A 22,046-nucleotide genomic window follows, 5' to 3' on the forward strand; every position below is an offset into this window, starting at 1 on the left:
TCTGGCTGAGGTAGGTGCTCAAATGCTCCTCTCTGAGGCTCTTTATCAAGAAACAGGCAGAAGGCCCCTTTGGCTGGTATGCAGGGAGCTGGTAGGAGGGCAGGGAAAAAGTTGACAAGTTCGGGGTCAGGGCCTTAGCAGCTGTTGACCTCTGGAATTCCTGCTGCTTACAGACTGCGAGAAGCTGTCAGCCTTTTTTCTCAGAAAGAACTTGTGACTTTGGGGCAAGGGAGAAAAAAAAGGAAAACCCCAAACATTCTCTAAGTAGTAGTCCTTGGCAAGCATTGCCTTGATCTGGGAGTTGCTAAACAAAATCAAGGATTATGCAATTAAGGTTTTCTTGACTGCAGAATGCTGCGAACAGCATTCCAAGGCCTGCAGCTATACTGGTTGGGAATGATGACCAGGCTAAAGGGAAGGTGAGCAGAGAAATGACTCCAGAAAACCAGTTCTTCTTGACTTCTAAGGCAGGGGCAACCGTGGACAGCTTGCGTCCCCTCTGGAATTAATTACTTGCTGTTGGAAGATGGGCTGTCTTGACTCATCTCTTCAAATGCATGTTAAGGCCTGGCTACTGTACTTAGCATGTACATTTTTGTGATGATTTTAAAGCTCACAGTGAATAATACCACATGTTTTAGTGGCAGACATTAAAGAGACTGGGTAATAATAAATAGCTATGGAAATCCACATCCCTGTTAAATCCATGAGCTGCTTCAAATTCCTTGGCGAGATAATCTGAGATAACAAAGATTTCACTGAGGCTAGTAACTTGATCATGGCATTTTTATTACACCATAAGTAAGTATGTGTTAAATAAAATACAGGCAAGGTGAGTGACCCAGTAAGACTTGTAATTCTCCTTCAGGACTCTATCCATTTTTCAGATGAAGAAAACATTTTCTAGAATATGATGTTTAAGAAATGTAAGACAGATTCCACTTACATGAGGTATCTAAAGTAGTCAAATTCTTAGAAACAGAAAGTAGAATGGTAGTTGCCAGGGACTGGAGGAAAAGGGAAAAGGGGAGTTGTTCCATAGGGATCATTTTTTGCCAGATGAAAAAGTCTGAGCGATCTGTGACAAAACAATGTGCATGAACTCAACATTATTGCACTTACACTTAAACATGGTTCAGATGGTAAATTTCAAATCATGTGTTTTTTTATTACCACAATAATAACAAAATGTAAGACATTAAAGTGAGTTAGGAAAATAAGAGGCACCATGTAAAGTCATTTAATAAACATTTAACTTTAGACCAGTTTACCTGTGGAAATACATTCTGACTGATTTACCACTTGTTTTGGTGATTCTTTTGTAGTTAGATTCCAGGTGAGATGACAGAGCAATGTAAGTTTTAGCACATGGATGTTTTTCAGTGTCTCAGGTGACACCAAAGGAAGCCATGAGCATGTCAACTATAGAGGAAACTTCCAGAAGTTTTAGATCCTAAAACTTCCCAGCAGTATTCCATAAGTCAACAGCAAGTTGCCACTACAAGCATCACACCCCAAATCATTCTGTCTGAGTAAAAATGACAAAAAATGACTCATTTGTGACTGTGGTATGTACAGGGTGTCATTAATAAGACAAAATGGGAGCGTCCCTTTCTGTCCAGTCCGTCCAGGACAAAGAGCCAGGTTTTTGGGTGGTAGTGGTGAGCATATTTGATTTTGCGTGTAAGTGAAGTTATTGTTATACAACCTTTTGTGGGTAAACAACTAATTTGTATTCAGACTAAAATAGTGTTTAAGTGTCTAGCTCCTGAAAATGAAATTTTCATTTGTCTTTAAAAAGACCATGCCCTTCTCATTTCTGTTTTGTTTAGTCATTGCTTGCCACATAAATATGGGCCCAGATGTATGAGTACAAAAGTGCCTTTATTTTCTTGTTGCAGGGTGAACGAACTACCATTGCTGTCACTGGTCCTGGGAACCATCTTCCCATTCATGGATCTCCTATCCCTGGGAGCAGCCCTGTGTGTCATAACATGGTAGGCAGGGTCTACGGGGCGGGTCTTCCCACCTGGTGAACAAAAGAAAGCCTGAGATACACTGAGCTGGAATGGATGTGAGCCCCAAGGGTGGAACCCCAGGGTGAGAAGCAGGCTCTGACTGTCAGGGTATCGCCCAGTGTCTAGGGAGTCAGGCCTCTCTTGACCCCTTCCCAGGAGAAGCACAAATAGTGAAGGTAGGCAGACAGGCTGATCCACCTTCCAGGCAATCCCATCCCTGACTGTACACTGACCTTTGTTTTAGTAGGACATTGATACCCTAAGGAGACTAGAAGAGTGTCAGAGTAGGGGCAGACAGACAGGGCAGGCAAAAGTCAGCCAGAAGAGACCTGGGGGGTACCTCAGGATAATTAGAACTGGGCCCAAAGATAGAGCAGCAGAGACACCAACTAAAATAAAATAGAAGAGACAAGTGGAATGGCCATGTCAGAGTGAGCATGTAATATTAGAAAGACAAAAGTTGAGGAGAAATACCATATCAGAGTCCACATATGAGGGAGGTAAAAAAGCAGTATACTCAGGGAATGAGAACCAGACAGACCGACACTTAATCTTAGCCTGAGAACATCAGGATGCAAAGCTGTATTTTTCTGATGATGAATACCTTCTTCCTGAACCCTGGTATTTCTCCAGAAAGATTGTGCAGCTTGTGCTGCTAGGCAAAGCTCACTCATTCAAAGACTTTAAAGAAGTCCAGACCAGCTTTCATCATCATTAGATGATGACTGTTAAATACCCATTTCAGAATCAAAATTAGACCACTGAATCTTCACTCGTGCAAAGATCAAGCAAAGTGCTTGCAGCTTTAGCCTCTAGAACCCAGCCGTAAACCCAGGAGAAGCCAGAGGGGCCTCTGAGCCAGTGCTTTCCTCCTAGCAGAGGCCTTCATCTACCAACTCTTATTTAACATAGAATTATGACAAGCCTAGCAATCTTATTTTTTAGATAATGGCAGCTAAAACAGAAACGGATTGCAATGGGGAAGTGATGTTGGCAACCAAGGACAGTGCACTCTTAGAGGCTGGGAGTGAGGAAAGCAGCAGGAAGGCTTACCCCAGACCGAGATTTAGCAAAGCCCGGAACCTTTCCGGGTCGGCACAGATAGTGCAGGTCCCCGTGTCCGCCCTGTAATATCGCTCGGTTATCTGAATGTGGAACTTCCATGAAGTAGAGGACTGTTAGAGGTTATCTTATCTAACTCCATCATTACAGTGTTTCTTCAAATGTACTAAATATAGGCTTAAGGAATTTCATATAGAGTTCATAGTTCAGAAGATATCAGGTCAGTATTTCTAAAATGAAAGTTTTGGCATTTGAAAGAGTAAAATTTTGTCATCTGGAAGTCATTTGTATTTGATGTAGCTAAATCATTTTAGCATTAGCGTGGACAGGCATGGCTGTTGGTACCATTTCTTCTTAGCATGACCCTCTCTGCCACAGCTTGGTTTCCCTGTTCAAAAGACAAGGCATGTCTGTAGCATCCCGGGCCCCTCTTCCTGTTTGTCATCTGGATCAGCTCAGTCTTCAGAAAAGAAGAGTCAAGACATGTAGGTCATAAAGTTACTGACTTTCTAACAGATTCTTCTGGGTGACTCTGGGAGAAGTTGAGAAATATATCCTTGGCTAACAGTGTATTTATTTATTTGGCTATAGCTCTACTTTCTTTATATCTTACTACAGAACCTGTGGAGATATATTCATTCAAACCCATACCCTGATCTCTTGGGACCAAACAAATCTGTCCCCCACCCTCCCGCCATGCCCAACCCTCTACGAGCTCCTCTAGCTGTGTCCTCACTCCTGGTCCTGGGTGTTGGTGGCCGTCACTCAGTGTGAAGCATGCCATCAGGCAAACCTTTCAGCCCCTGGAGCCATCTTGAATTGCCACTCCAGTCCTTCCTTCCAGCCCAGGTCACATTCTGACATGAATCAGATGTGCCTGTCAGGAAGCTACAAGGGGCAAAGGGCATTGGGGTTACTTATTTTATCTTTGCTGCTCTGAGTCGGTGGTATGTATTTTGTTGCTGGTCCCTGGAAACAGAGTAGAGAATGAAGACTTTCTGGATTACTGTGTGTGCCGGTGCTGGCTCTGTGGTCCTGGTGCAGGCCAGTCTCAGCGAGATGCTCTGGGGCCTGAGGACTTCATCAAGTCATGCCTCAGGGCTTGGAAGAGGCTGAGGAGGGACTGGGCCCAGATGTCCTTCTGATGCCCCTGGGACTGGGCTGTGCGGTAGGCTGTGTAGGCCAGAGTCAGGGCTGTCCTTTCAAAGTCCTCTTTCTTGAGGATGCCGGGGTGGCTGGAGAGGCTGGCGCTGAGCCGGCGGATGTCTGGGATGTGCTTGGGGATCACTTCATTGCAGACGGTGCGGAAGTCAGCGGCCTTCCGCAAGGAGGAGAGCTCCTCGTCCTTGATGGAGATTTTCAGGTCGGGGCTGATCTCAAGTTCAGCTAACAGGAACTGGGGGGAAATACAGGATGTGGAAAGACATGAGGCATTTGAGCTTTGCTGAGGACACCATTATTCATTATCACATGTGCCCCTGGAGGGAGGCAGCTGTGGGAAGAGCTCTGGAGTCCAGGAGACCTGGATTTCAACTTCCCCGCTGACTGGGTCAGCTTGGACGCGTTACTTAACTTCTCTGAGCCTCGTTCTCCTCTGAAACGATGAGTGGCAGCAGTGCTGCGCTGGGACAATGTGGGAAGTAAGTGGGACAAATTGGACAACATCTAACACCATGTCGGGTCCAAAGCCTCACTCAAGTGACTACTTATTCTTCCTGATGTCCCCGGACCAACCCCTTCTTGCCTTTTCCCCTTCCATCCACCAAAGATCTTCTAAAGCATAAACTGGCTATTTTGGATAATTTAAAGTCAGAAGCTGGGAATTTGAAGAATGTAGAGAACTGTGCTAGGAATTCAGGGGGATGGAGAGGTTTGTCCTTGTGCCTCACCTGTTCTTTAAGAGTAGGGGTGGGTTCCACACAGGAACCTAATATCTCTTGGACTCAGGATTTTAGCTCTTTTCTCTGTCTCCGACTTCCCCTGACTCCAGTCTGTCCTCCTGTTATCTTTCTGAAACAAATGTGTTCATCTGACCCCCATGTTCAAGACTTGGCAAAGGATATGCCCGTATTTTCCAGCTTGATCCCTGAGGAAGGAACTGAAGTCTCCCCCTTGGCTCAGCTGCTTGGCTGCGGCAGGCTGTCCCTTTCTTGGGCCAGACAGTCTCATCCATGGGGGTGTCAGAGGATGTCGGGGCAGAGGGTGATTGTGGAGAACATTGTAGTTCCTCACTTAACAGTTGAGGAAAGAGAAATGATGACTTGTGCAAGGTCATGTAGCTCATCGGGGGGCAGAACCGGAACTGAATCTCAGAACTTGAACCTGGGGTTTTGTCATTGAACCAAACCAAGTGGCCTTGGGAAATTTACCTGTGGTTTGGAGGACAAGTGGGTCTTAGGGGTGGTGGTGTGGGAGGCAGAGAAAGAAGCCTCTGGAGTGGCCTAGACTGTCCGAAACTGAGCTGTCACACTGCGCAGGTACTAGAGACACAACTCCGCTCAGACGTGTGGCTTGGCAGCACCTGAACGCTAGTGACGAATCCTGCCTCAAAGCCTTCCTTGAGAGGATTGACCCGCTCTGCTGCCGACAAGGTGGCAGTGGCATCTCTGGGCCAAACCTAAATCTCTACTTTTCCCTCGACTGAACTCCTAATGCCATCATTCCCTCTTAAGACATGTAGGAAGGGAGGAGTAGCTTACTTTGGGATGGGCAGGATTCAGTGACCTCCCAAATTAGTCCAGGCCAGTCCCTGCGGCAGCAGAGGCCACTCAGAAGGGATTCACATTACTTCTCCTCCAGAAAACATAGAGAAGGAGCAGAGCAGTGCATTTTGGGGAGCTTGAATTGCCCACTGTCCCATCTGCCTACCTCATAGAGCAGTTCTACTTCCTCCAGGGAGCTCTGCAGGATGGGGTTCAAGGGCATTGATGAGGATCTCTTTGGCCGATGGGCAGCAGGGAAAAGCATGGCTGTAAGAAACAAGAGTGAGCTCTAGGGCTGCTGTGTGCTCTGGCCTCCTTCCTCTGCTTAACCCTGAGGTCAAGGTTGAAGGTGCAGACTTGAACATGACTGGCTCCAAGTGGTGGTGGACATAAAGCAGGGAGAGGTGACAGACAAGCTAATTCAGACCAGTGATTTCAGATTTGCTCATCAGAATCATCCCACAAAGTTTGGGAAAAAAATATATCCAGGGATATGTATACCCTGGGGTATTTATATGAAAACAACACAAAATGAAACAAAACAGAAATGAGCAAACAACACCCACCAAATTCAACAAATGAGCTCTCTAGTAATACTGCTCCCCAATAGTAATAACACCATTCCCTCCTAGTTTCCTAATAATACTGGTCCTTAATAGAGCACATTTGAGCTGTTGATCAGTTCAAAGCTGGTTTGTCTTTGTTGACATCCCTTTTAATCAGAGGATCAGACTTCTGGCTATTCCCCAGCATCTGGAATGTAGCTGCCACAAATCTGAACACCGGTGACAGAGTAAAGAAAGAGCTGCCGCAAACCCTGGGACTTGACTCAGGGGTGTGTGGAGCCAAGCTCAGGGCTTCCCCCAAGGGCCAGCTGCCTTAGAAATGCATTTGGTGTGGAGTCAGTGACTTGCCAACAGTGTTCAGGGTGTTTGTATTTAGAAGTGGTATCTGGAAGAAGATGGATGGGCCGCTAGAGAGAGAGGGGTAGCAAGAATTAGGAACAGACTAAGGACACGTGAAGGGCAAGTCAGAATATCACAGAGTGGAGGAGGACTCATTACCAATTGCAGTTCTCCAGGCTAGGAGGAGACAGCCCTGTCCTCCCTGCAGCCCCTCTAGGTACCAGGGCGCAGTGCAGCAGGAATTGGTAAGCCTGCTCCCAGTTGATAGAAAAAAGGGGCAGCTTCTTCAAGACGCTTGATTGTGATCTGCCAGAAAACTGGACAACTTAACTGTACCAGTCTGTGAAATCCAAGGTAAGTAGCGCCCCTGAAGTTGTGCAAAGCACAACTCATGTGGCCACGCAAGACAGCTCTGCTTCTTGATAATGGTGCCCTTGGGCCATCAAGAAAGGGTCCAGTGATTTCCAGGGTACTGTGTTAACAAAGGCAGGAAACTGCATTAGCATTTTAGAAGGATTGCTATCAAAAGTGATAAAAATGAAGCATCTTCAACATAAAGGACATATCTTGAGAAAGCTCACTGGTAGGAATCTCCCACTTGCTGGAAAACACTGGCTGGCTGTAGTACTGTTGTAACATTGCTTTCTCTGTAACTCACTTCTTATCTACACCACAAGCTCCTCAGGGGCTAGGGTAAATCGATTTTCTGGAGACCCAGGCTTCTAGGGTGTGTGCTGGGCACAGCTGTTGGCTGGTCATTCCCTGCAGTGAAGGAGGCAGAGTGACCAGCCCTGCTTCCCCCACCCACTTTTGGGGAAGGAGACTGTGAACTCCAAAGCAGTATATTCTGGCCTAGCATTGTAGTAGAATTTGTTCTCTTTGCCAGGAAAGTGCCAATTTCCATCAAATCATAGATTTCAGGCTTGAGGAAACCTTTGCCTCTGTTCATACATGGCCTCTACCTGTAGTTGCTGGTGGAGCTCAGGAGAGCGAGGTGCCTCCTACTCCACAGGTTTACAACCTCACCCACACATTAGAATCACCCACAGTGATTCTAATCACCACATTGCTCCGGCTGCTGCTTTAAAAAATATGGATGCCTAGAGTATAGCAAGAGAAGACAAGTAGTGACTCTATAGCATCTTACTATGCTGATGGACAGTGTCTGCAATGGGGTATGTGGGGGGACTTGATAATATGGGTGAATGTAGTAACCACAGTGTTGTTAATATGAAACCTTCATAAGATTGTGTATCAATGACACCTTAATAAAAAAAAATATATGGATGCCTGGGTCCTGCCTCCAGAGGTTCTGATTTAACTGAACTAGGGTGCAACTGGGACAGTAAGATTATAAAAAGCTTCTTACATGGTTTTAATGACAGCCGAGGTTGAGAATCAGAGGGCACTTGGGTTTTTAGAAGGGGCTGCCCTGGCGGTGCCAGCCCAGTGATTCTCAACCTTGACTGTACATTAGAATCTCCTGGGGTCTTTAAAAACCCAAATGCTCAAGGTCACATCCAAGGCCAATCGATGGGCCTCTCTGGGATGATGTAGGCACCAGGACTTGTTACAGCTCCCAGGTGATCATTAGGGCAGGCAGGGCTGATGATCAGTGGGGTGCCCAGACCCATGGCCCAGCAGCCAGTGCTGCCCTGCTGCCATGCAAAGCCCACTGCCATTTGAGGGGCCCTCACAGCAGCATCTGGAGGGACCAAGGCCGTCATGCTTTCGGAGACAAATGACTAGAGGCACGCAGTGCACGTGCCTTAACTGCTTCTCCTCGGTGAGCGGTGATGCTGGGACCAGGCCTGCACCCACACCAGGATGTGACCTGTTTGTGTCCGCTTGCCCTTCTTTGCTTCCTACTATGAAAGGATGGAGGAAACTCCCTTCTCAGGATGGGATCTAAAAGCAACTTTACTCCTTTAACTCTTATCCCAGAATTCCTCTCTTACTGTGAAATTAAAGGTATTTTCCCTTAAAAAAATTTCACACCCCCAAAATCAAAGGGATAGGAATGAAGGACCTGGGCTCAGAGCCCTTTCTGCTCTGTCGCCTGAGACCTGGGATGGCAGCCTTTCGGGAACTTCGTCTGCTGGCTCAGTGTTTCCCTGTGCACACCGTACTCCTTCGACACGCACAGCCCAGGTGGACTCCGTTCTCAAGGAGTGGGGAAGAAAATGCTGCCTTATTCGAAGCTCAGTGTAATAACGGGACCATGTGCTTTCCGATAACCCGTTTTCCCACGCTTGTTGAAGAAGCAACACAGTTAGGGGAAGACTGTTGGAAGTAGCTTCAACCTCTAGACTAAGGGATGATTGCTGCTTTGGGAAGTGTGGCGGGAGCTCAGAAACCTGAAAGATGGACCACCACTCCTTCCGCCCACTCCCCGCATGGTTCCACTTCCTTCTGCTGGTCCCCTCACATTGCTGTGGCTGCTGGGACTGTGTGTCCGGCACGTGCTTTTCTGCCCACTTAGGCCATGGAAGTCTTTGCCTTCAGGCCAAGACGAGGCCTGGAGAGAGTGAGTGCCCCTCCACGGGGATACTGGAGGTGGTGGGCGAGAAATAAGCTGCTGGTCCGTGCCAAAACATTTGGGTAAAAAGTTCAATGTACAGTCACCCCAGATGTTCTGGTCTGTAACCGTGAAGGCTAGACCCTACCAGAAGTGCAAATGGCCCAAACAAGAGATGCCCAACCCTCAGAGGTATATGTGTGCAAAGCTTTAACCTAGATTGGCTCCCACATAGTTAGCAAAACCACCGTGCTCCCCAGGAGGCCTGTCCCGCAGCCCCACTGAACACCATGGTTCCTTCTCTGTTATGCTTTCTGTACCTCTTCCACACGTTTCACACTTCGCTGTCTATCACCCTGCAAGGACTCATCGGGATTGCCGGCTCTGGGGAGGGAAGGAATACATTTTATGCTTCCCTTGCTTGACCTCAGCATCTGCCTGAAGCTGGGCTCCCAGCACAGGCTCAATATATATTTTGGAATGATTTAAAAAATAAAACAGCTATTTTTAAACAACTCAACCAAACAAAACAGCGGTGTGGAGACTCTTCAGACTTTCCTGACCTTTCTCCCCATCCCTTCTACTGCCCCCTAGGTGTATAGGGTCCCCTTAACTTCTGTTCTCTCCTCGCCGAGTGGTCAGTGAACGGCTTCAGGCAGCACTGAAGGCTGGTCACAGGGGGACCTGAGTCTCCCACTGGATGGCCAGGAGCATCCACATCTCTGAGAGGGGGGAGACCAGAGACTGGCAGAAGGATCCCACTCCCTCCTCGGTGCCACTTGAGCACTGAGCCTCGGACAAGAAGGCTGTTGGGACAGATTTGTCAAAATCACCGACTTTGTATACTCTCTGCTTGGTGTCAAACAGCCAATTTGTTTTATTCTTTGCCATAGCCAGATATTCCTTCAAGATGTGAAAATGCCCAGGAGGGCCACTCAGTGTGACCAGGGGACACCAGAGATTACCAGGCTCCTGACATGAAGGTCTGCTGCAGACTGGGCCTTGGGGGAGGGTGCTGGAGCTTCTCCCCTCCTCCCTGACTCCCTGGACAAATGAGCCCTTGGGAAGTTGTCGGCAATACATGGGACCCAGCAGCATAGAACGAATGATTCACTTGTTAACAATCATGCCACCTGCACTATGCACTATGTTAGTCCAGGCTGGATCCAAAAATCCAGGAGTCATGTTATAGCATGTTCAGTGCATGTCTTCTGTTGAAAGGTGCATTCAGACCTCAGACCAAAGTTGTTAAAATGTGGAGTTCATGAGCCACAGTGTGCTCATAAAATAGCTGTGCTCGTGGACTAACAGCTCACGAGCCCACTGTGGGCCAGTCAGCGTGCTTTGTGTTTTCCACATGGGCCTTGGGAGGTAAGTAGAATTGTTTCATTTTATAGATGAAGGAATTTGGAGGTTAAGAAACTTGCCCTGGGTCACCCAGTTTGTTTGCCAGGGGACTGAGATTGAAACCCAGATGTCTCAGGCTCCAAAAAAAACCCAATCTCACTGATAAAGTGAACAATGTTATCTTTTTGAAGGTACATCTCTGCCCCTAACTAGGTGTTTTTCACTTCTGAATCACACCAGGAAGGATAGTGTAGTTGATTATGAATGAATGAATGCGTTTGGTATAAAACATTCTGAAGTCCTTCATACATACTTTAAAAAGATCTCTAACTTTAATTCATGATAATATGAGACACAAGGTCAAATAACTGTGACCCTGTGATCACTCTCCTGCGTATACCCTCAGCTCCTTGGGCTTTGCAGCCACCTGGCAAGAGCACAACCCTCTCTATCTGCCTGGCCCGCACCGGCCTCAGCTGTGGCTCTCCCCCTTCAGCCACACTGACTTCTAGCTTCATATTTCCAGGCCACACGCACACACTCACACTCACACTCACACTCACACACACACTCCTGCTTTGTTTGCAATCTTCTTCCTCATCCCTCTCCATTGCTCAGGCCAGCAACCTGGGAGTCATCCTCGATTCTTCCTTGATTCTTCTTTTTCTTTCAGGTCCCACATCTAACTAATCAGCAAATCTTGTCAGCTCTGCCTTCAAAATGTATCTGGAATCTGGCTATTTCTTGCTGCATCGCTGCTGGCCTCCTGGTCTGAACCTTGAGCATCGCTCCTAATGGTGCCTCTACTGCCATCCTTGGTTCCCACCCTCATTCCATTCTGAACAGCAGACTAAGGTAATTCTGTGAAAACCAAGGTCAGACGATGTCACTCCTGTGCCCAGAACCCTCTAGGGCTTTCCCTCACTCAGAAAAAGCCAGAGCTCTTCAGATGGCTACCAGGTACTATACACCTGACTTCTTGGTACCTGTCTGAACTCAATCTGCTTTCGCCCTGGCTCCTGCCGCCCCTGCCACAGGCCTCCTCATTGTGCATTGAGCACACCAGGCATGCTTCTGCCACAGGACCTTTACATTTCTGTTCCTTCTGCCTGGAATACTCTTTCTCCAGTGACTACAGGGCTCACTCCCACATTGCCTTCAGGTCTTTAGTCACCTCCTCAGGAAGCTCCTCCCTGACTGTTCTATTTAAAATTATAATCCTCTATGCCTCTGTCCCTAATTTGTTGCCATCTAGCAAAGCAGATGTCTTATATATGTTTTAATTGTTTCCTTCTCACTAAAATGTGAGCTCCATGAGGGAATGGGATTTCATTTTGTTTACCACTGCGTTCCTGGCACCTAGCATCCTGCCCATAACTATTTGTTGAATGAATAAACAATCCTAAAGAAACACATTAACTACCTTTGTCACTAAACTGTTCTTTTCAGAGTGCTTCACTAAATCCTTTTCCAGGATGATTCTAGAGCTTATTTGCAGCTGATTATCAGAAGCCTGAGGAGCCCCTGTTCTGGCCTACAAGAACTTATTTTTAATTATCTCAGTCAAAACTGACACCTGCCTCCCCCACACCTTAGCCTGTCCAAACCTTCTTGCCCAGATATACAGGCAGAAACCCTGAGTAGAAGAGCTTGTCTTTGTTTTGCAGACTGATCTCTTTGACATTTTATAATCTGGGATAAGAATCTTTTTTCCTCCCATCTCCAAATATGTTCACTATAACAGAAAAGTGTCAAAGCTAATTATGGTTTCCATGTAACTGTGTGCAGCATTTTTTACCAATGAGCTTGTTGGAAAGGTTCAAACTGAAGACCATATGTGGATAAAGCGAAGGTTCCTGTGGCCAGGACTCTCACCTGGCCCTGGTCTGCTAGCTCACTACACACATGTGGGCAATACGTTGCTATTGACTCTATATAAAAGAGATCCACCCAGTGCTCTGGGCTACATGGTGGCACGGCAACAGGGCTGCAGGGTTGCATGGCTATAGGAGAGCAGAGACTGGGGTGGTGGCAGCGCTGAGGACAGAGACCGAGACGGCTGTGGAGGGCAGAGGGGCCCAGAGGCAGGGACCGGCTTGCTGCATGCAGACTCGATCTGAGTAGATGGGATTCTAGTGCTTGACCTGCCACTGTGGGAATAAAGTTGGGTATAAACCCTTTCACCACAGGAGCGTTCCATTGTCATTCTTTGGTCTCACTGAATCCATAGTGGACTTGCTTGGGGCTGAAACCATTGAGAAGACACCATATCAAGCCAAAGTACAACCATATTTTTAGTGAATAACTTGAAGCAGCTTTATGGAAAGGACAGTGGGTGTGGAAAGGAAAAGCTCTAGTTTCTAAAAGATCTTTTGCCAGATCCTACTGATGTCATTCACTTCGTTGCTCCTGGGCCAACCCTTTAGAAGCAGTGATACTCTGAGCTAGCCAAGACTTTGGCCTGTGTGCTGGGGTCCTCTGGAGGTGCTTCTGATGGGCTGCTGTGAGTCAGCTCCCCTACCCAGAATGTCCCACCACCTGGGGAGCTCCCACTACCCAAGGGAGCTTCTGGCTGCTGGAAACAGGGGCACCCCAGGAAGGGATGGAGACGGGATGAATGAGGACAGCTAGACTCTGCTGCCATATACTGGGGGTGGGTGTCAAGACCCAGCTCTATCCAGTCAGCTGAGAGACCCGGGGCACGGCCCATCATCTGGCTGCCTAAGCTGTGAAGGTCAGCATAGCACCTGCCCTGTGGCATGAACACGGTGGCTATGTGTGTTGTGCTCAGTAATGTAGTCCAGTTAGCCAGTCAGTACTCACTGACTGCTGGCCAAAGGCCCTTCCCTCCAGGGGACAGTCATGACAGAAAACACACCACACTGAAATGACACCGGAAAATGACATACATCCAGGTAACTGAAGGGCCAGCCTTCCCTGTTAAACTGCTTTTACAAGAGCTCATTTACAGTATTTAGTAAAAACATAGATAAAGTGCATAATCCATGTATTTCTTTTTTTAAGATTAACTAGTTCCCTGCCCACCAAGTGGTGCTCTGGCAGGATCTGGGCTGGCCGGGACTCGGGCCAGGCGTGCCGCCTCCCCAGCAGCCCCCTGGCCACAGGTGAGTCACTGGGCCTTCATGGGGTTGGTGGGGCTGGAACGGCGGTGCCCGCGACCCTGGTGGGGAAAGCTGCCTCCCAGGGCAGAATCCTAGAGAGCATCTCCGGGAGAAGCTGGGAGAATGGTAGGAAAAAGGCTGTCCCACCGGCAGGGTGTGTTCCTTTTGGGTTTATTTCCACACTTCTACATGGGGCAGGGGCGGGTGCGGGTGGAGGCTGGGCTTGGGGTGGAGGAGGGGGATCTTGCAGGGAGAAGTAGCCCTCTGTTTCCAAAGGGAATTCTCAATTAGTCCTGGAGCTGGGCGGGGGCTGGGTAAGGAGGCAGGTGAGGGCAACAGCGAGGACATTTGGAGAAATTGTTTTCCTTTGGGTGTGACTCCCATTCTGTCTTTTAAAAAATGAGGATTGTGTTTTCCTTTTATAATTAGGAAAAAAATGTTAAAAATGAAAAACAGTTCACCACTTGGAAGACTTCTGATGGTGGTCAGAGGAACTTTGTCAGCTTGTGTGCCCTGAGCACCGTGTGGCCGTGGCTGCCGTCCAGCCCTCACGCTGGCTGCCGCCTCGCCTGCTCTGGCCTCGCGTCTTATCTGGACGCTGTTGGGGGCAGACCTGCCCCAGTGAGGGGGCAGGGCCCAATTCCTCGCTCTCAGGGGGTTGCTATAGGACTGCCTGCTGAGAACCTCAAACTTTCTTTCGGGACATTTTTCATTTTTTGAAATGCTAGTCAATAGCTAACGTTTATAGGGTTCCTCATCATTTACAGAGCACTTCATCAGCATTTCTGAATATGACCTTCACAACAACACGGGGTAAGGGTTGTTATTGTTAATGTTACCTGTCAGTGAACTAAAGCACAGAGAGGTGAAGAGACTTCCCAAACATCACACAGCCAAGGAGAGGCAGAACTTAAATCTCTGAGTTCCTTGCAGGGGAGCTCATAACATGGCTTTATGTTCACATGCATGTTACAAATCCAGTAATCTCTTTTGGCTTTCTGGTGGCCTGTGTGTCAGGAAGAGTGGATATTGTCATCCTTTTTTAATAGGCAAATTAAGGGAGGCCCCAGTACCACACAGGGGTAAGTGGCAGAACCCAGTGCCAAAGTCTGTTTGCTCTCAACTTCTAAGTGTTGCCCTAGAAGTTAGTGCACATATCATAAGCAGGGAGGGGTGTGTGTGTGTGTGTGTGTGTGTGTGTGTGTGTGTGTGTGTGTGAGAGAGAGAGAGAGAGAGAGAGAGAGAGAGAGAGGGGTTATCAGAAGATAGAGAAAATGTTACATTTGTTATTTGCCTCTGGGCAGCAATCATTTCACAGCTTAGCTCAGAGAATTGGTAAATTCCTAATTTCAGGCTTAAAAATGAGGGAATAAACCCCAAACAAGTGCCGTGGTATTTGCCTCCCTGCACTTCAGATCCAGTTGCTCTGTACTGCTCTCCTCCCTCACCGGCCACTCCTTTCCTCCCTGACGCTCCTTGGGAGCCAGGAGGCTCAGCCGCTGCCATGCCAGTCTCTGTCCTATTTGGGATGTCTAGCAACACCTGTGAACCTGACGTCTTTTTCCAGTTCTTTTCAGGAGAAAGACCTCAGCTGACATTAGGCAGCGGAAAGATTTCAGTGGAGATGGGCGAGGAGTGGGCAGCACCCCTCGGCCTTCTCTTCCTAACAGTGAGAGTAATTGGCTTTTGGCAACCCAAAAGTAATTGGCTGCAGGGGCTGCCAAGGGCTGCCAACTCGAGCCCGTCCAGGGCATGGGGGAAAAGATGCCAGGCTGACTTTAAGGAGCTACATCCCAAGGAAAGAAAGTCGGCTGTGAGGGAAAAGCCTTGCCGGGCCCTTTCCTTTCCAGGCAGACTGACAGGGCCAGGGGAGTTGCAGGGGGACAGACACGTGGGTGCTGAAGGGTGCTCTTCCCCTCCTGCCACTGGGCCAGCTCTCCCCTGCTGGAAGGCTGTGTCCATCCCCGCTCAGAAAGCAGCATGCTGACCTCCAAGTGCACAGCCTACACTCAGGGCCTTTTGTTGGGTCCCCGCATAGCAGGCCTTTTGCACTGGGCACCCACAGTGCCCTGGTGTTAGTGTCAGTGCTCGGCACCGCTCCCCACCCACCCTGCCCGGCTGGGGGGACTCCAGGGAGTCTGTCCACATTCTGTGAAGCACAGGTGACTTCGCCCCAGCATGTCAGAAAGGATGCCCTCTGCGCTCTCCACCTCATCCATGTTCCCTCAGTGGCTTTGATTTTTTTCAGTGTCATTTCCCCTGTCACCTTCCAAAATGTCAAGAAGCATAAAGCAGTTGTCAGCTATGAGATAAAAAGAGAGACTTCGAGTTTCTTTCCAGCTCCTCCACTCTCCCCACTTCCTTCCCCTACCCCCCAATTCCTACTTGTATTTAAGAAAGAATAATGAACATCCAACAAACAAATAAATCAAAAGCAACTCACCCCTGCCCCACCTGGGGGGCACAGTGGCCTGAGCATCATAATACAACAGCAGAAGCAGCAACGTCTTCCAAGACATCTTTTCCTTCAAAAAGGTGAACAGTTGCCCTCAAACCCAGTGGGACCCCAGGAGCTACAGGTGTGCCCACACTGGTCCTCCCTGTGCAGAGGTGGAGTTCTTACCACCCCTCCCCTTTATAAATGCAGAGATGCCCTCGCCCAGCTCGGGCGGAGGCAGAAGCTGCCTGCTGGGGGGAACGGGGATTGGGACTCCTGTTAATCTGACTCTCTCCGGAATTGGGAGACTGGCCTTCCACAGAGAGACTCTGTTTTTGAGCACATCTGGAGTGACTCACAGGGCATGTGATCTCCTTGGCAGTGGGGCGGATAAATATAATTTCTGTACTTGAGTTCCATGTGTTGGATGCACCCACTGGAATTTTTCTTTTGCAAACAGACTCGTGGAAGTTGTTAGAGAGCCTGGCGAAGACCTGGCTGCTGTCCCCGTCCCATACACACCACAGCCAGGGGCGAGGGTTGCAGCAATCGCTGGGAGGCTTGCCTGGCGGACGCGGGGCTGGCTGAGCCCAGAGTTGCCTTCAGGACAGCAAAGTCACTGTGGCGTCTGGACTGTCACTTGTTGCTCTTCCCTGGAGCTAGACCTAGTGATATTAGTGCCTAGAGGCAGCTCTGGGAGCCTTCCCTGGATTCTGGATGGCGGGGGAGCTGGCAGGTGGGGAGGAGCAGAAGTAGAAAGGTGCCATGGCATGTAGGTATTGTTTATGCAGATAATGATCCAGGGGCCCTTAGGTGATCCTCTCGCCTCTCACATTCATGACACCATGATTCTGGACTGTGTGTAGACCTGGGACCAAACACTTGAATTCTCCCAGGCAAAATGTTAGTGTTTTTTTGGTATTAATTAATTTTTATTGAGCTATAATTGACACATAACACTGTATAAGCTTAAGGGGTACAACACATTGATTTGATACACTTGTATGTATTGCAATATGATCGCCACCATAGTGTGAGCTAACCACTCCATCATGTCACATAATTATTTCTTTTTGTGATCAGATCGTTTAAGATGCATGATCATTTTTAAAGCATGCCGTAGACACCTTGATTTTGTCCAATACCATTTCCTCACCTTCTCTGAAATGACAGATGTTGTAATGCTAAACCCTGAAGGACATTTTAGGATGATTTAACCCTGGGGGTTTCCACCTGTGGAGTGGTGTCTGGGGTGAATAGAGGGGGATCTCTTCTGCTTCAATCAGAACCCCTTGTCTATCTGTTGTTAGAAGACTTGCTTGACAAAAAAACTTGATGATGAAATTTGAAAATTTTATGAATCTTAGTAATATTAACAATAGCTCTTGGGTGTTAATTTGTTCCAGGCACTGTCCTAGATCCTCTCCTTATATTGATTGAGTTAATAGTCGCACTAAGTTATGATATCAGTGTGGGACAGCCTCTCCAGCAGAAATAAAATACAAGTCACAAATGTAATTTAAAATTTTCTAGTAACCATGTTAAAAAAGTAAAAAGAAAGAGGCAAATTAATTGTAATAATATATTTTATTTAATGAAACGTATCTAAAATATCATTTCTAGCAATCAATAGCAATATTAACAAGGTATTTTCTATTCTTTTTAATACCAAGTCTTTGAAATCCAATGTGAATTTCATACTCAGAGCACAGCTTATTCAGAGAAGATACATTTCAAGTATCAACTGCCACATGTGGCCAGTGGCTTTAGCACTGGGCTGTGCAGGGCTGGGTGGTAAGAGGGCAGGCTCTGCACCCAGGTCTGCACAGTGAGTCTTGTTAACACCCATCATCTCATGTAGTTACACACTGTTTATGTGATGAGAACCTGTAAGATTTACTCTCTTAGCAACATTCAAATCTATGATATAGTATTATTAATTATAGTCACCGTGATGTGTATTACATTCCCGGAGTTTATTTATCTTATAACTGGAAGTTTGTACCTTTTGACCACCTTCCCCCATTTTTTCCTCCTCTGGCAACCACCAGTCTGATCTGTGTTTCTATGAGTTTGTTTTTTCCAGATTCTAAATATAAGTGAGATCATATAGTATTTGTCTTTCTGCCTGACACTAGCATTATGCCTTCAAAGTCCATCCATGTGGCAAATAGCATCTTTTCCTTCTCTTTTATGGTTGAATAATATTCCATGTGTCTATGTGTGTATGTATAACACATTTTCTTCATCTATTCATCTATTGATGGACGTTTATGTTGTTTCCATGTCTTGGCTATTGTGAATAATGCTGCAGTGAACATGGGGGTGCAGATCTTTCTGAGAGAGTGATTCTGTTTCCTTAGACTATATGCCTAGGAATGAAATTGCTGGATCATATGGTAGTTCTGTTTTTAACTTTTTGAGGAACGTCCTTACTGCTTTCCATAGTGGCTGCACCAATTTACATTCCCGCCAAAAATGTACAAGGGTTCTCTTTCTCCACATCTTTGCTAACACTTGTTATCTCTTCTTTTTGTTAATAGCCATTCTAACAGTGTGAGGTGGTATCTCATTGCGGTTTTTGATTTTTATTTCCCTGATGATTGGTGATGTTGAGCATCTTTTTGTATGTCTCTTGGCCATTTGTATGTCTTCTTTGGAAAAATATTCAGTTCCTCTGCTGATTTTTAAAATTGTATTATTTTTTGCTGTTGAGTTGTATGAGTTCTTTATATACCTTAGATATTAATCCCTTATTGGTTATATGATTTGCAAATATTTCCTCCCATTCTATAGCTTGTCTTCTCATTTTGTTGGTGGTTTCCTTTACTGTTCATGAACTTTCTTTTTAAATCTGCAAAGACTGCCTAAAGGACCCAGCCTGGTACTGGGTGCTCTGTAGCTGCCCCCTGAATGTGTACTGATTGATGCTGAAGCCAAGAAAGCTTTAGCTCCCCCTGTTCTCTTGCCAGCACTCCCGTGAGTGAGCAAATTGCTAAGGAGCTAAAATGGACATGACTTGCCTGGCCACGGGGAAACCAGAACCAGAAATCAGGATCTCGGCTTCCAGTCCTGGACTGTTTCATCTGCTGGCTCAAATCATCCAACTGTCACCTACTACTTAACTAAGCTTAAAAGAGGATTCGCTTTTGGATTTGGGCTGGAAACGAGTGTGTTTGTAACTATTTTTGTGTCATAAGTTGATAAACCAGGCTTCTCTCCCACCATTACAACTTGGCAGCAGGGGGCAAATGTCTAGAGTTTCTGCAGGAGCCTGACTGAACTCTCGGGAAACCCTGGCCTAATGGTCTGAGTTTTTCTCACCCCTCTGCATGTTTTTCCTGTTCTTGCTGCAATTCTGTGCATCCTGGTTGAGACTGGCAAGCAAATGAATGAAAGCACTGCCTTTTTGCAACAGCGCTGTAGACCTGCAACAGTGGAGCTTCCTAGAGCTGTAGGAATACTTCGGGGCGGGGGATGTTCTACCTAAGGCAGCAGTGTTCAAGCACATTTTCACCTCTGAACTCCCACTGCGCCCACCTGTCTATCTCTTGTCAGAAGCTATCATTTCCTAGCTTAGTTACATCCCCCATTTACTGAGTTCTGACCACACACCTTATTTTCTTTCATTCAATTTTAACAGCCATTCTCTTAAGTGGATGCTATAATAGAGTCCATTTTACATGCAGCAAACTGAAGCTTAGAAAGGATAAATGACTAGGGTCACACAAGTGCCAAATGGGAAACGCTTCTGTATACTGCCTTAGCAAGGACTGAAATGAAAACAAAATAGCAATAAAGTGGCTTCTAGACATTGGCTGGGTGATGCCTTATGGGGAGAGCTGGGCTAGGCCCCATGAGAGAGTAATAGGTCTGGGAAGACTGTGCTCACTGTGAGGACTCCAGCACAGAAATGGCACAGTCAACACCCATTTATTTGCCATTCACTCACTCACTCAACTAGCTGTTGAGCATCCTTCTGGGCCATACAGTAAGTATATCAAACCAAATAAAACATGGTCTCTGTCATTAAAAACCTTCATTATTGTGGGGAAAACAGACACTTCCACAGATATGTAGAATGCATCATATTAGATCTAATGATAGAGGATCCTGTGGTAGGAAGTGAGAGGGGAGGGCTATCAGGGAAGGCTTTGGAAGGGTTGATAACAGAATTACATTTTTAGGAATGAGTTGGATTTAATTAGATTGTGGTGGAAGGTGTGGTGAGGGATGGGACACCCTGAAAAACGGCACAGAGGGGAGAGACCACTTGATGTATGTGAGGAAGCACAAATGGTTTGGCCTTTTTTGGAAGATCAAGGATGAGCTGGGCAGCAGCAGGGGGCAGGCTGGTGGGAAGGCAGGGCCCAAGGAGAGCCTCGCCTCTCATGCCTGGACTGTACCCTGTGGGAACAGGGGTCACCGAGGGTCGCTGTCAGGGGTTAGCTTTCTGGTGGCTGTGCCGTTGAGGGTGGATGTGACAGGGTAGAGGCAGTCAAGGAGGGAACAGAGGCCAAGTTCTAGGGAAAGACGGACAATAAGGACCCGAGACAGGGCAGTTGCTCATGGGGAGGGAGAGGAGGGCATGGCTTTGAGAAAGGCTGCAGAGGCAAAACCAGAAGCCCGTCGTGAGGGGCAGGAAGGGAGCAGACAAGAGGCTCTGGGGTGTCCCCAGCTGAGCCCAAGAGCACAGAGGGAGGAGGTGCTGGTTTCAGAAATGGTGTGAGTCAGCGTTGGAGGTGTTGAACGCCAGAGGCGCTGGAGTGTCTGTTACTTGGCTTCTAGGGCACCCGCTCTCTGGCAGGCCTCTGCTCTTTACCGTGAGCCCTGGGAATGGTTTCTGGCCCCCTGTCTTCTGCATGTGGGTTCTCTGCTTTGATCTGCAGCTGTGAGAATGGGAGACAGTGTAAATTCTGGGAGAAAAGAGTCTCTTGTGGGTGGATTGGGATATGAATGAAAATAGGCCCCCCATTAGAAGGAAATATGGACACTGTAATGTAGTAGAATAATGTAAACACGGACACCGTGACACAGCTCCTCCGGGTCTTCTCCCTTAGCCCACAGGGGGCCTGAAGATCCTCTCTTTATCTGGGTGACTCCATTCACCCTTCACATTCTGGTCCAGTCATCCCTCTCCCTGGGAAACCCTTCCTGGCCTCTCTAACTAGTGATGCCTCACAATCAAGCATGTTCACAGCACTGTGAACCTGTCCTTTGTATCTCATCCCTGTTGTAATTTTACTGTGTGATATTTTTATTATGCCTAGTAAACCATAGCCTGTAAGCCTTGTGAAGACAGGGACTATTTTGCTAACCTTTGTATTCTCAGTACCTTCTGGCGCTTAGTAGATGTTCTACCAGCAAGGCAGTCAAGCAGTAGGGGTGTCAGTCAAGGTCCTGGCGGCAAACAGGTGGCACTTTCTAAAATGGAATTGAAAAGGATCTAATGAAGGGACTATTTATAAAGGAGAGAAAAACTTCAGCAATCAGTCCAGACACTAGCCATAAGTGGGAGGCTGTTGTGGATTGAAATAAGTCTTCCAAGAAGACATTTTGCAGTTCTAACCCCTAGTTTTGTTAATGTGATCTTATTTGGAAATAGGATCTTTGTAGATGTAATCAAGGCCAGATGAGGTCCTGAGGGTGGGCCCTCATCCATTATGACTGGTCCTTAGCAGAGGAGACGCAGACAGATGCACAGGGAGAAGTCAGCCATGTGATGATGGAGACAGAGATTGGGGTGCTGTGTCTACAAGCCGAGGAATGCCAAAGATTCTTGACATCTACTGGAAGCCAGGAGAGGCAAGGAAGGGTTCTCCCCTCCTTGTTTCAGAGGGAGCACGGCCTTGCCAGCACCTTGATTTCAGACTTCTAACCCTCCAGAACCGTGAGATGATACGTTGATAATGGTTTAAGCCACCCCGTCTGTGGT

General features: G+C 47.3%; 1 protein-coding gene across 1 annotated transcript; it reads right to left on the reverse strand.

The window, feature by feature from the left end:
- Positions 1-771: 771 nt before the first annotated feature.
- Positions 772-16,430, reverse strand: FAM180A (family with sequence similarity 180 member A). Its single transcript, XM_057504792.1, has 4 exons — positions 16,118-16,430; positions 5,949-6,049; positions 3,072-4,476; positions 772-2,029 (listed from the first exon to the last, which is right to left on the reverse strand). Exons 1-3 carry the CDS (start codon positions 16,191-16,193, stop codon positions 4,132-4,134), a joined length of 522 nt encoding a protein of 173 aa, XP_057360775.1. The 5' UTR covers positions 16,194-16,430; the 3' UTR covers positions 772-2,029; positions 3,072-4,131.
- Positions 16,431-22,046: the final 5,616 nt, after the last annotated feature.

Source organism: Manis pentadactyla, chromosome 7, assembly GCF_030020395.1.
Source record: "Manis pentadactyla isolate mManPen7 chromosome 7, mManPen7.hap1, whole genome shotgun sequence".
NCBI classification, from domain to species: Eukaryota; Metazoa; Chordata; class Mammalia; order Pholidota; family Manidae; genus Manis; species Manis pentadactyla.

What these genes read in the sequence shown, in the direction of transcription:
- FAM180A (XM_057504792.1), bottom strand. Translation starts at nt 16,193, where the DNA reads ATGTCTTGGAAGACGTTGCTGCTTCTGCTGTTGTATTATGATGCTCAG. An exon ending in GCCCCCCAGGTGGGGCAGGG is followed by an intron (nt 6,050 to 16,117) that starts GTGAGTTGCTTT and finishes TGTTTCTTACAG; the next exon opens with CCATGCTTTTCCCTGCTGCC. An exon ending in AAGTAGAACTGCTCTATGAG is followed by an intron (nt 4,477 to 5,948) that starts GTAGGCAGATGG and finishes ATTTCCCCCCAG; the next exon opens with TTCCTGTTAGCTGAACTTGA.